General features: G+C 50.2%; 1 protein-coding gene across 1 annotated transcript in view; it reads left to right on the forward strand.

The window, feature by feature from the left end:
- Positions 1 to 13,702, forward strand: part of OBSCN (obscurin, cytoskeletal calmodulin and titin-interacting RhoGEF) — a 452,890-nt gene that overhangs the window by 248,477 nt on the left and 190,711 nt on the right. The window contains 1 exon segment of the mRNA XM_044292830.1: positions 10,865 to 11,137. Within this exon segment, the coding sequence (XP_044148765.1) occupies positions 10,865 to 11,137 (273 nt within the window).

Raw genomic sequence — 13,702 nt, forward strand, 5'->3', positions numbered from 1 at the left:
GCAGGGGGTGTTCCAGGGAGAAGAGGTAGCTGTTCTCTCCCCCCAGCGGCAGATGGAGACCCAGGGAGAAGAGGTAGCCGACCTCTCCCCCCAGCGGCAGATGGAGACCCAGTGAGAAGAGGTAGCCTACCTCTCCCCCCAGCGGCAGAGGGCGTTCCAGGGAGAAGAGGTAGCCGACCTCTCCCCCCAGCGGCAGATGGAGACCCAGTGAGAAGAAGTAGCCGACCTCTCCCCCCAGCGGCAGATGGAGACCCAGGGAGAAGAGGTAGCCGACCTCTCCTCCCAGCGGCAGGGGGCGTTCCAGGGAGAAGAGGTAGCCGACCTCTCCCCCCAGCGGCAGATGGAGACCCAGGGAAAAGAGGTAGCTGACCTCTCCCCCCAGCGGCAGATGGAGACCCAGTGAGAAGAGGTAGCCGACCTCTCCTCCCAGCGGCAGGGGGCATTCCAGGGAGAAGAGGTAGCCGACCTCTCCCCCCAGCGGCAGATGGAGACCCAGGGAGAAGAGGTAGCCAACCTCTCTCACCAGCGGCAGATGGAGACCCAGGGAGAAGAGGTAGCCGACCTCTCTCCCCAGCGGCAGGGGGAGCTCCAGGGAGAAGAGGTAGCTGTTCTCTCCCCCCAGCGGCAGATGGAGACCCAGGGAGAAGAGGTAGCCGACCTCTCCACCCAGCGGCAGGGGGCGTTCCAGGGAGAAGAGGTAGCCGACCTCTCTCCCCAGCGGCAGGGGGCGTTCCAGGGAGAAGAGGTAGCCGACCTCTCCCCCCAGCGGCAGATGGAGACCCAGGGAAAAGAGGTAGCTGACCTCTCTCACCAGAGGCAGATGGAGACCCAGAGAGAAAAGGTAGCTGACCTCTCCCCCCAGCGGCAGATGGAGACCCAGTGAGAAGAGGTAGCCGACCTCTCCCCCCAGCGGCAGGGGGCGTTCCAGGGAGAAGAGGTAGCCGACCTCTCCCCCCAGCGGCAGATGGAGACCCAGGGAGAAGAGGTAGCCGACCTCTCTCACCAGCGGCAGATGGAGACCCAGGGAGAAGAGGTAGCCGACCTCTCTCCCCAGCGGCAGGGGGAGCTCCAGGGAGAAGAGGTAGCCGACCTCTCCCCCCAGCGGCAGGGGGCGTTCCAGGGAGAAGAGGTAGCCGACCTCTCCCCCCAGTGGCAGATGGAGACTCAGGGAGAAGAGGTAGCCGACCTCTCTCACCAGCATCAGTGTGTTTACCCAGGAACAGTTGGAAGAGGTTTTGGATTTATCTTGTCTGACTAACACAGGTCCAGACCAGTTAGGGGTCTGGTACCTGGTTAGTCTACTGTTGGGAGGGGAGAAATGTGACGGACTGAACCGTCACTGGGGCTGCTGGAGAAGCCTGAGGGCTAGCCTCCTTCCTACGGACTAGGGACCCAGAACTATGGAGACCCCCTCAGACCTTTTGGGGTTACAAGGAACTATGAACCCGGATTTATGTGTGGAGTTATAGGCCACATCTTTCCTATTGCCCATTAAAGGTGCAGGGCGTGAATCCCGTAACACAGAAAGGGTTAACTCTGCACTGAGACTCCCAATGAATGTGTTAGTTTATTTGTCCCTTTGTTCTATTGTGTTAGTGATGGGATTAGGATAGCTGTCTCTAGGAGTAGCCGACTCCGGTGTAGAGGAGTAGATCACCCTATGATACACTCAGGAGATAATCCCATCCCATGTGTCTCCTCTCGCCCTATTCTTTCATTAGGACACTGGTGGGGGGGGGGGGTGTTTGCATGCTGTTCATGTTTGATTGATGTATGTTGTTAGACTTCTTGAACTGTATATAGACTGAGTTGGTCTTCAATAAAGTCAGTTCTTGATTTACTCTTCAACATTGGTGTTGCCTGATGATTGAGGAGTTTAGCGTTCTGTCCTCTTACGCTCCAATGCAGTAATATCTTTATAATGTAAGGTGTATTACACTACGGTGCAGTAATATCATTTTAATGTACAGTGTATTACCCTCCAGTACAGTAATATCATTATAATGTAAGGTATATTCCACTCCAGTGCAGTAATATCTAGTGTTGATCTAGCACCAAAGTGCTCGGGTGCTCTGGCCGAACACCTCGGGATGCTCAGGTTCTCTACCGAGCACAATGGAAGTCATCGGGAGAACCCGAGTATTAAACCAGGTTTTAAACCCTGCTCTGAAGAGGGGAGGGCGTCTGGTTCATAGGAAAAGGTCAGAAATTGATGGAAACACCACTGAAATGGTTCGGGAACAGCACGGGGAGGACGTCTGGATGCATCTTGGACTCCCAGGTCGCTGCTGGGAACGATGTTGTCCGAGTAGTGCGCCACTTTTACAGACTGATAATAATACACACCAAACCGAAGATAAAATCTGATTTAGAGGAAAAATTTATAGGAAACATTCTTTCCTGTATATTTACTTGTATATAAAGTGCAAGTGCTGCCAAAAATTACACGGAAGAGGCTCTGATACAACCTGTATATCACATAATGGAGGCCTCATTCACATTGTGCTATAATTGTTCAGGTAGTGGGACTCCTACACTCATAAAGCCTATGCACTAAGGGAAAGGGCTGCCAAAAATTACAAGGAACCGGCACTCCGATACACCCTTAGTTACACATAAAGGAGGACATCATACACAGCCTTGAAAAATGATGATTGATGGCCTGCTGATCTGACCATCTAAAACATTAGGGGCGAGGGCCTGCTGCTGATCTGAGCATCGAAAAAATTACGGGCTAGGGCCTGCTGGTAAGCTGACCCTCAAAAACATTATATGCGAGGGCCTGCAGGTGAGCTGACCCTGTAAAAGATTGTAGGTGAGAGCCTGCTGGTGAGCTGACCCTCAAAAACATTAGATGCGAGGGCCTGCAGGTGAGCTGACCCTCTAAAACAGGGGTGCACAACCTGCGGCCCGGGGGCCACATGCGGCCCTCGATATCATTCTGTGCGGCCCCCAACCATCTGTTGACAGACATGTATGACTATGTCTTGTGGCTGCTCACATGCATTTTTCATGTATTCTCCCATTAGAGGTGAATCCAGGAGGTGTAACCAGACATTTGTAGTATATACTGTATGTACAATATGCAATAAATACAGTATATCAGTTGTTAATACCCCTTTAACTTTTATTTTTCGGCCCTTGGGATTCCTTCAGTCTTACAGTGTGGCCCCCGACCAGAAAAGGTTGTGCACCCTTGCTCTAAAAGATTGTAGGTGAGGGTCTGCTGGTGAGCTGACCCTCTAAAACATTATATGCGAGGGCCTGCAGGTGAGCTGACCCTCTAAAACATTATATGCGAGGGCCTGCAGGTGAGCTGACCCTCTAAAAGATTGTAGGTGAGAGCCTGCAGGTGAGCTGACCCTCTACAACATTAGGAGCGAGGGCAGCCTAATAAGCATGTTGATAAGGTGGAGGAGGAGGGAGACAAGAAAAGGGAGATTGAACCATATCCCTTTTTTGTGGTGGAAGGGGTGCGGGAATACAGATTATTCAGTACATTATAAACAACACATGCAAAGTGCCTTTATGTTCGGCTGCTTTCCACTGGTGGAGTGGAGAAGTCAGGGGAAATCCAGGCCTTGTTCAACCTGTCAGCATTTTTAGTTTATCAGTTATTATGCCCCCAGCAGCACTAAATACCCGCTCAGACAAAACGCTGGCGGCAGGGCAGGCCAGCACCTCCAAGGCGTAGAGCGCCAGTTTGTGCCAAGTGTCCAGCTTGGATGCCCAGTAGTTGTAAGACACTGAGGGATCATTGAGGACGCTGACACGGTCTGCTATGTACTCCTTCACCATCTTCCAAAATGTTTCCCTCCTTGTGACACTAGGCCGCGCATCAGGGTGAGGGTGCTGGCGGGGTGTCATGAAACTGTTCCAGGCCTTGGAGAGTGTTGCCCTGCCTCTGTTGGAACTGCTGTGTGTTCCCCTCGTCTCCCCTCCTCGGTTGCCCAAGGAACTACGTACTCTGCCGCCAGCGTTGTCAGGTGGAAATGTTTGGAGCAATTTTTCAACAAGGACCTTCTGGTATTGCACCATTTTGTCCAAAATGCGTAAAACGCGTGGGTCACGGGAAAGGCAGCTTAACATGAAGTCAGCCATGTGTGCCAGAATACCAACAGGCAAGACTTCGCTGTCCTCATCAGGAGGATCACTCTCAATCTCCTCATCTTCTTCCCACCCACGCTGAACAGATGGAATTAAACTTCCATGGGTACTACTCTCTGTAGCGGAGGCAACTGTCTCCTGCTCCTCCTCCTCATCATCATCCAATTCGCGCTGAGAAGATGAACTGAGGGTAGCCTGTCTATCACCCTGTGTAATGTCTTCCCCCATTTCCACCTCTTCCACATACAAAGCACCCGCCTTAATTGTGAGCAGAGAGCATTTGAGAAGACACAGAAGTGGGATGGTGACGCTGATAATAGCGTTATCGCCGCTCACCATCTCTGTTGATTCCTCAAAGTTGCGTAAAACATCAGACATCCATGCCCACTCCTCGCTTATGAAGAGCGGAAGCTGACTGGAAAGGCGACGACCATGTAGCAGCTGGTATTCCACTACTGCCCTCTGCTGCTCACAAAGCCTGGCCAACAGCGTTGACAGACTGGTGGAAGCTGTCGATGACTTGCGGAAATGTGCACACACGTGGCGCGCCTTCACCAGTAGCTCAGGCAAATTGGGGTAGGTTTTGAGAAACCACTGAACCACTAAGTTTAAGACATGGGCTAGGCATGGGATGAGCTTGCCAAGCTCCAAAGCTGCCGCCAAGTTACATCCATTATCAGACACAACCATGCCTGGTTCTAGGTTGAGTGGCGAGAGCCACAGCTCAGTCTGGTCCCTTATCCCCTGCCACAGCTCTGCGGCGGTGTGCTGTTTGTCCCCTAAGCAGATCAGCTTAAGCTGGCCTGTTGCCGCTTCCCCACTGCAGTGCTACTGACTGATGGCTGACTGGTGCTGCACACGGATAATTCAGAGGTGAAAGTGGAGGAGGAGGTGGAGGAGGCAAAGGGGGGTTGGAGCCACTAATGTAGGTGGTGGCGGAAACCCGGATCGATGTAGGGCCCGCAATCCTTGGCGCCGGTAGCACCTGTGCCATCCCAGGGTACGACTCTCTCCCGACCTCCACGACGTTCACCCAATGTGCCGCCAGGGAAATGCAGCATTCCTGGCCGAAAGCACTTGTCCATGTGTCAGTGGTTTAGTGGACCTTCCCAGTAACTGCATTGGTCAGGGCACAGTTGATGTTACCGGACACATGCTGGTGTAAAGCAGGCATGGCACACCTTGAAAAATAGTGGTGGCTGGGGACTGCGTAACGCGGGACGGCCGACATCAGGCTGCGGAAGGCCTCAGTGTCCACAAGCCTAAATGGCAACATTTCCAGGGGCCAGTAATTTGGAAAGTTGCGCATTTAGTGCTATGGCCTGTGGGTGGGTGGCTGGGTATTTGCGCTTGTGTTCAAATGCCTGGGGTAAGGACATTTGTACGCTGCGCTTGGACACAGAAGTGGATGTGGTTGCTGATGGTGCTTGTGAAGGTCCACGTGCAGGGCGGGAGGCATAAGGGCCTGCGCCTTCGACAGGGGAAAAGGAGGCAGTGGTGTGACCCACAGACACTGGTTATGGACCCAGGCGTTCGGCCCACCTATTACGGTGCTTTGATGCCATGTGGCGGATCATGCTGGTGGTGGTGAGGTTGTGAGTGTTCATGCCCCTGCTCATTTTGGTACGGCATAGGTTGCAAATTCCAATTCTTTTGTCGTCCGCACTTTCCTCAAAAAACTGCCAGACTCCGGAACACCTACCTCTTGGCAAGGGAGATTGCCGCAAGGGGGTGCTTCGGAGAACAGTTGCGGGCCTGTTTAGTGTGGCCTGCCTTTTCCCTTTTACCACCTCACTGCCTCTTCCAGCCTGTTGCGGTGCTGTGGACCCCCCCTCTGTACTGCTGTCCTCGCTCGGCTTTCCACCTTCCCAGGTTGGGTCAGTGACCTCATCGTCCACCACCTCCTCTTCCACTTCCTCACTCTGGTCATCCTCCTGACTTGTTGACCTAACAAGAAACTAAGTTATTGACAACCGTGTCTCATCCTCATCATCAACCTCTTGAGACACTAATTTCTGTTCACTTATTGGCAACTGTGTCTCATCATCATCATCCACCTCGTGAAACAGTAATTGCCGTTCCCCACCGTCACCTTCTTGTGACTGTGGATGCTCCAGAGTTTGGGAATCAGGGCACACAATCTCCTCATGTCCCTCTTCAAGCGGGCTTGTGGAGAGGCCCAAATGAAGGAATGGCGCTGAAAAGAGCTCCTCAGAATATCCGAGTGTGGGATCACTTGTTTGCCAAGACTCTTCATGGTGGGAGGAAGGAGGATCAGGGTGAGGATTGTGTTGACCAGACTGAGACTGGACTTGGTGGAAGACAGGGTGGTGTTTAACAGACTGGAAGCATTATCTGCTGCAATCCAACTGACCCACCTGGTCGCACTGGTCTGACTTCGAGAGTGCTGTCCTGCGCCGCCCTGCAAACTGGGACATGAAGCTCGGTATCCTGGATGAGTTTGTTTCTTGTGCTCTGGCAGCAGGCACAGTTTCACCGCGCCCAGGGCCACGGCCTCTGCGTGCACCATCAGCAGCACGGCCACTGCCCCGTCCCTTACTGCTCGCCTTCTGCATATGAAATGTTATATATGCTTGAACGTATGTCAGACGTACAGTAGCGCAGGATTTGGAAGTGTATGCGCAAAAAAAGTACAAAAGGTACTTGTGATACTAGGAAACATCACACAGGAGATATACCGCAGGTAATTTAACTGTGCGCAGCAGACACCGTCTACGGTAAAAGTGCACTGGATGGCACAGATATTTTTGGGATGCGCACACGTTACACAGGAGATGTAGCGCCGCTCATGTCACTGTCCGCAGAGACCTAACTATTGCACGCTATTTAGTGCAGGATGCGCTAAAAATAGATATTGCTGCCGCACACAATAGTCCCTAACCGCTCCAGGACCTCCTAACGCACGGATGCGTCCTGGAGGCGGTCGATTCATTCCTCTTGGACGCATCCGTGTGTCATCTCGCGAGACGCGAGACTTCCTGTGAACGCGCGCACACAGGCGCGCGCGTTCACAGGATCGGCCAGTAAGAGACTGGATCTGCAGCCTGCCAGCGGCGATCGTTCGCTGGCAGGCTGTAGATGCGATTTTTTTAACCCCTAACAGTTATATTAGACGCTGTTTTGATAACAGCGTCTAATATACCTGCTACCTGGTCCTCTGGTGTCCCTTTTGCTTGGATCGACCACCAGAGGACACAGGTAGCTCAGTAATAAGTAGCACCAAACACCACTACACTACACCCCCCCTGTCACTTATTAACCCCTGATCACCCCATATAGATTTCCTGATCACCCCCCTGTCATTGATCACCCCCCTGTAAGGCTCCATTCAGACGTCCGTATGTGTTTTGCGGATCCGATCCATGTATCCGTGGATCCGTAAAAATCATACGGACGTCTGAATGGAGCCTTACAGGGGGGTGATCAATGACAGGGGGTGATCACCCCATATAGACTCCCTGATCACCCCCCCCCCCCCCCCCCCGTCATTGATTACCCCACTGTAAGGCTCCATTCAGACATTTTTTTGGCACAAGTTAGCGGAAATAGATTTTTTTTTTTTCTTACAAATTCTCATATTCCACTAACTTGTGTCAAAAAATAAAATCTCACATGAACTCGCCATACCCCTCACGGAATCCAAATGCGTAACATTTTTTAGACATTTATATTCCAGACTTCTTCTCACGCTTTAGGGCCCCTAAAATGCCAGGGCAGTACAAACACTCCACAAATGACCCCATTTCGGAAAGAAGACACCCCAAGGTATTCCGTAAGGGGCATATTGAGTCCATGAAAGATTGAAATTTTTGTCCCAAGTTAGCGGAAAGGGAGACTTTGTGAGAAAAAACAAAAAAAAATCAATTTCCGCTAACTTGTGCCCAAAAAAAAATAATTCTATGAACTCGCCATGCCCCTTATTGAATACCTTGGGGTCTCTTCTTTCCAAAATGGGGTCACATGTGGGGTATTTATACTGCCCTGGCATTTTAGGGGCCCTAAAGTGTGAGAAGAAGTCTGGGATCCAAATGTCTAAAAATGCCCTCCTAAAAGGAATTCGGGCCCCTTTGCGCATCTAGGCTGCAAAAAAGTGTCACACATGTGGTATCGCCGTACTCAGGAGAAGTAGGGGAATGTGTTTTGGGGTGTCATTTTACATATACCCATGCTGGGTGAAATAAATATCTTGGTCAAATGCCAACTTTGTATAAAAAAATGGGAAAAGTTGTCTTTTGCCGAGATATTTCTCTCACCCAGCATGGGTATATGTAAAATGACACCCCAAAACACATTGCCCAACTTCTCCTGAGTACGGCGATACCACATGTGTGACACTTTTTTGCAGCCTAGGTGGGCAAACGGGCCCACATTCCAAAGAGCACCTTTCGGATTTCACAGGTCACTTGTGGGGTAGTTATACTGCCCTGGCATTTTAGGGGCCCATATGCGTGAGAAGTAGTTTGAAATCAAAATCTGTAAAAAATGGCCTGTGAAATCCTAAAGGTGCTCTTTGGAATTTGGGCCCGTTTGCCCACCTAGGCTGCAAAAAAGTGTCACACATGTGGTATCGCCGTACTCAGGAGAAGTTGGGGAATGTGTTTTGGGGTGTCATTTTACATATACCCATGCTGGGTGAGAGAAATATCTCGGCAAAAGACAACTTTTCCCATTTTTTTTTATACAAAGTTGGCATTTGACCAAGATATTTCTCTCATCCAGCATGGGTATATGTAAAATGACACCCCAAAACACATTCCCCAACTTCTCATGAGTACGGCGATACCACATGTGTGACACTTTTTTGCTGCCAAGGTGGGCAAAGGGGCACATATTCCAAAGTGCACCTTTAGGATTTCACCGGCCATTTTTTACAGATTTTGATTGCAAACTACTTCTCACGCATTTGGGCCCCTAAAATGCCAGGGCAGTATAACTACCCCACAAGTGACCCCATTTTGGAAAGAAGACACCCCAATGTATTTCACGATGGGCATAGTGAGTTCATGGAAGTTTTTATTTTTTGTCACATGTTAGTGGAATATAAGACTTTGTAAGGAAAAAAATAATAATCATTTTCCGCTAACTTGTGACAAAAAATAAAAAGTTCTATGAACTCACTATGCCCATCAGCGAATACCTTAGGGTGTCTACATTCCGAAATGGGGTCATTTGTGGGGTGTTTCTACTGTCTGGGCATTGTAGAACCTCAGGAAACATGACAGGTGCTCAGAAAGTCAGAGCTGCTTCAAAAAGCGGAAATTCTCATTTTTGTACCATAGTGTGTAAACGCTATAACTTTTACCCAAACCATTTTTTTTTTCTACCCAAACATTTTTTTTTTATCAAAGACATGTAGAACAATACATTTTGAGAAAAATTTATATATAGATGTCGTTTTTTTTTAAACATTTTACAACCGAAAGTGAAAAATTTCATTTTTTTGCAAAAATTTCGTTAAATTTTCGATTAATAACAAAAAAAAGTTAAAATGTCAGCAGCAATGAAATACCACCAGATGAAAGCTCTATTAGTGAGAAGAAAAGGAGGTAAAATTCATTTGGGTGGTAAGTTGCATGACCGAGCGATAAACGGTGAAAGTAGTGTAGTGCCGAAGTGTAAAAAGTGGCCTGGTCATTAAGGGGGTTTCAGCTAGCGGGGCTGAAGTGGTTAAAAAGACTTTTGGGTCTCTGACAAGTTTTTAAAAAATATATTTCACTCCCGACACTGTCTGTCCCTTCCTATGCTCAGCACCCGAGGCGTCCGGCCAGCCAATCACTGTGATGCCAGCAACCAACATGGCTGCATCATTACAGGGCAGGACTTACCTGCAGTTTATTGGCTGCGTAGCGAAACATGCGGGGAGGAGACTCGAGCACATGCGGTATTCGGCCGAGCATGCTCAATCAACACTAGTAATATCATTATAACGTACGGTTCATTACGCTCTAGTACAGTAATATCATTATACTGTATGGTGTATTACGCTCCAGTACAGTAATATCATTATAACGTACGGTTCATTACGCTCTAGTACAGTAATATCATTATACTGTATGGTGTATTACACTCCAGTACAGTAATATCATTATAACGTACGGTTTATTACGCTCTAGTACAGTAATATCATTATACTGTATGGTGTATTACGCTCCAGTACAGTAATATCATTATAATGTACGGTTTATTACGCTCTAGTACAGTAATATCATTAAAATGTAAGGTTTATTACGCTCCAGTACAGTAATATCATTATAATGTATGGTGTATTACGCTCCAGTACAGTAATATCATTATAATGTACGGTTTATTACGCTCCAGTACAGTAATATCATTATAATGTACGGTTTATTACGCTCCAGTACAGTAATATCATTATAATTTATGGTGTATTACGCTCCAGTACAGTAATATCATTATAACGTACGGTTTATTACGCTCCGGTACAGTAATATCATTATAATTTATGGTGTATTACGCTCCAGTACAGTAATATCATAATGTACGGTTTATTACGCTCCAGTACAGTAATATCATTATAATTTATGGTGTATTACGCTCCAGTACAGTAATATCATTATAACGTACGGTTTATTACGCTCCGGTACAGTAATATCATTACGTACAGTTTATTATGCTCCAGTACAGTAATATCATTATAATGTACGGTTTATTACGCTCCGGTGTCGTTGATGGTTTCACCTTCTGATGATGTCATTGTTCCTTCTGTTTCCTGTAGAGAAAAATAAGATCCTGCAGGGTCTGGAGAACGTGGAGGCGCTGGAGGGCGGGGAGGCGCTGTTTGAGTGCTACCTCTCTAAGCCGGAGTGCTACAACTACAACTGGCTGGTGGATGACGAGGCGGCCAAGAGCTCCGACAACATGGAGATGGTTTACTTCGAGAATGGCCGCCGGCATCTGCTGCTGCTGAAGAACCTGACGGTGGAGGACAGCTGCCGAGTCACCTTCATGGCCGGGGACGCCGTGACCTCCGCCTTCCTGAGTGTGCGAGGTAAGACCACTTCACGATCTCTGCCGCGCCTCCGCCACCAGTAGTGAGCGGCTACCAGTGACCCTGCAAACCCCAGACCTGACACTATGCTCCATTCACCTCCAGAGCTGCAGTCCTGCTGTCTCAACATGCCCTATGCTCCATTCACCTCCAGAGCTGCAGTCCTGCTGTCACAACATGTCCTATCCTCCATTCACCTCCAGAGCTGCAGTCCTGCTGTCACAATATGTCCTATGCTCCATTCACCTGCAAACATGTCCTATGCTCCATTCACCTCCAGAGCTGCAGTCCTGCTGTCACAACATGTTCTATGCTCCATTCACCTCCAGAGCTGCAGTCCTGCTGTCACAACATGTCCTATGCTCCATTCACCTCCAGAGCTGCAGTCCTGCTGTCACAATATGTCTACACACACTGCACCTGATGCCCACAGCTTCTCCTCTGTTCTGTCTCCATCATTTTCTTAAATAAGCTGCGCTCTCACAGTTGATGCTCGATGGCGCCCTAGGCAGATGCCCACTACTCCTGGCCCTGCTCACAGACTTCCCAGAGGGTTTCCAGCTCTGGTTGTGGCTGGAGCATATGATATGATGGAGCTCAGGGTGAGCAATGAGTAACTGTAATTTCGCCTCATACTTTAGCTTAATCTGTGGAATGAGGATGATGAGGGTTGGAGTGGGACAGTGAGGATAATAATAGTTGGAGTAGGACATTAAGAAAATGAAGGTGGCAGTGGGACAGTCAGGAAGATGGGGGTTGGTGTGGGACAATCATAGATCATTAGGATGATGGAAAATTGGGCTTGATGTGGGGTAATGAGGAATAATGGGAAATTATGTAACATGTGGACGCTGCTCCTGAAACCTGACATATGGACCTGACCTCTCAGACCTGACCTGTGCACTTCACCCCTCAGTCCTGACCTGTGCACTTCACCCCTCAGCCCTGACCTGTTCACTTCACCCCTTAGACCTGACCTGTGCACTTCACCCCTTAGACCTGACCTGTGCACTTCACCCCTCAGTCCTGACCTGTGCACTTCACTCCTCAGACCTGACCTGTGCACTTCACTCCTCAGACCTGACCTGTGCACTTCACCCCTCAGTCCTGACCTGTGCACTTCACCCCTCAGACCTGACCTGTTCACTTCACCCCTCAGACCTGACCTGTGCACTTCACTCCTCAGACCTGACCTGTGCACTTCACCCCTCAGACCTGACCTGTTCACTTCACCCATCAGACCTGACCTGTGCATTCACTCCTCAGACCTGACCTGTGCACTTCACTACTCAGTCCTGACCTGTGCACTTCACCCCTCAGACCTGACCTGTGAACTTCACCCCTCAGCCCTGACCTGTGCACTTCACCCCTCAGACCTGACCTGTGAACTTCACCCCTCAGACCTGACCTGTGCACTTCACCCCTCAGACCTGACCTGTGCACTTCACCCCTCAGACCTGACCTGTACACTTCACCCCTCAGCCCCGACCTGTGCACTTCACCACTCAGACCTGACCTGTGCACTTCACCCCTCAGACCTGACCTGTTCACTTCACCCCTCAGCCCCGACCTGTGCACTTCACCACTCAGTCCTGACCTGTGCACTTCACCCCTCAGTCCTGACCTGTGCACTTCACCCCTCAGACCTGACCTGTGGACTTCACTCCTCAGACCTGACCTGTGGATTTCACCCCTCAGACCTGACCTGTGCACTTCACCTCTCAGCCCTGGCCTGTGCACTTCACTACTCAGTCCTGACCTGTGCACTTCACCCCTTAGCCCTGACCTGTGCACTTCACCCCTCAGCCCTGACCTGTGCACTTCACTACTCAGTCCTGACCTGTGCACTTCACCCCTCAGCCCTGACCTGTGCACTTCACCCCTCAGACCTGACCTGTGCACTTCACTCCTCAGACCTGACCTGTGCACTTCACCCCTCAGACCTGACCTGTGAACTTCACCCCTCAGACCTGACCTGTGAACTTCACCCCTCAGACCTGACCTGTGGACCTGACCTCTCAGACCCGACCTGTGGACTTCACACCTCAGACCCGACCTGTGGACTTCACCCCTCAGTCCTGACCTGTGGACTTCACCCCTCAGACCAGACGTGTGGACTACAACCCTCAGCCCTGACCTGTGCACTTCACCCCTCAGACCTGACCTGTGCACTTCACCCCTGACCGGACCTGTGGATTTCACCCCTCAGACCTGACCTGTGCACTTTACCCCTCAGACCTGACCTGTGCACTTCACCCCTCAGACCTGACCTGTGCACTTCACCCCTCAGACCTGACCTGTGCACTTCACCCCTCAGTCCTGACCTGTGGACCTGACCTCTCAGCCCTGACCTGTGGACTTCACCTCTCAGCCCTGACCTGTGGACTTCACCTCTCAGCCCTGACCTGTGCACTTCACCCCTCAGACCTGACCTGTGCACTTCACCCCTCAGACCTGACCTGTGCACTTCACCCCTCAGCCCTGACCTGTGCTCTTCACCCATCAGACCTGACCTGTGCACTTCACCCCCTCAGACCTGACCTGTGCACTTCACCTCTCAGCCCT

This window comes from Bufo gargarizans, chromosome 5 (genome assembly GCF_014858855.1).
Source record: "Bufo gargarizans isolate SCDJY-AF-19 chromosome 5, ASM1485885v1, whole genome shotgun sequence".
NCBI lineage: Eukaryota > Metazoa > Chordata > Amphibia > Anura > Bufonidae > Bufo > Bufo gargarizans.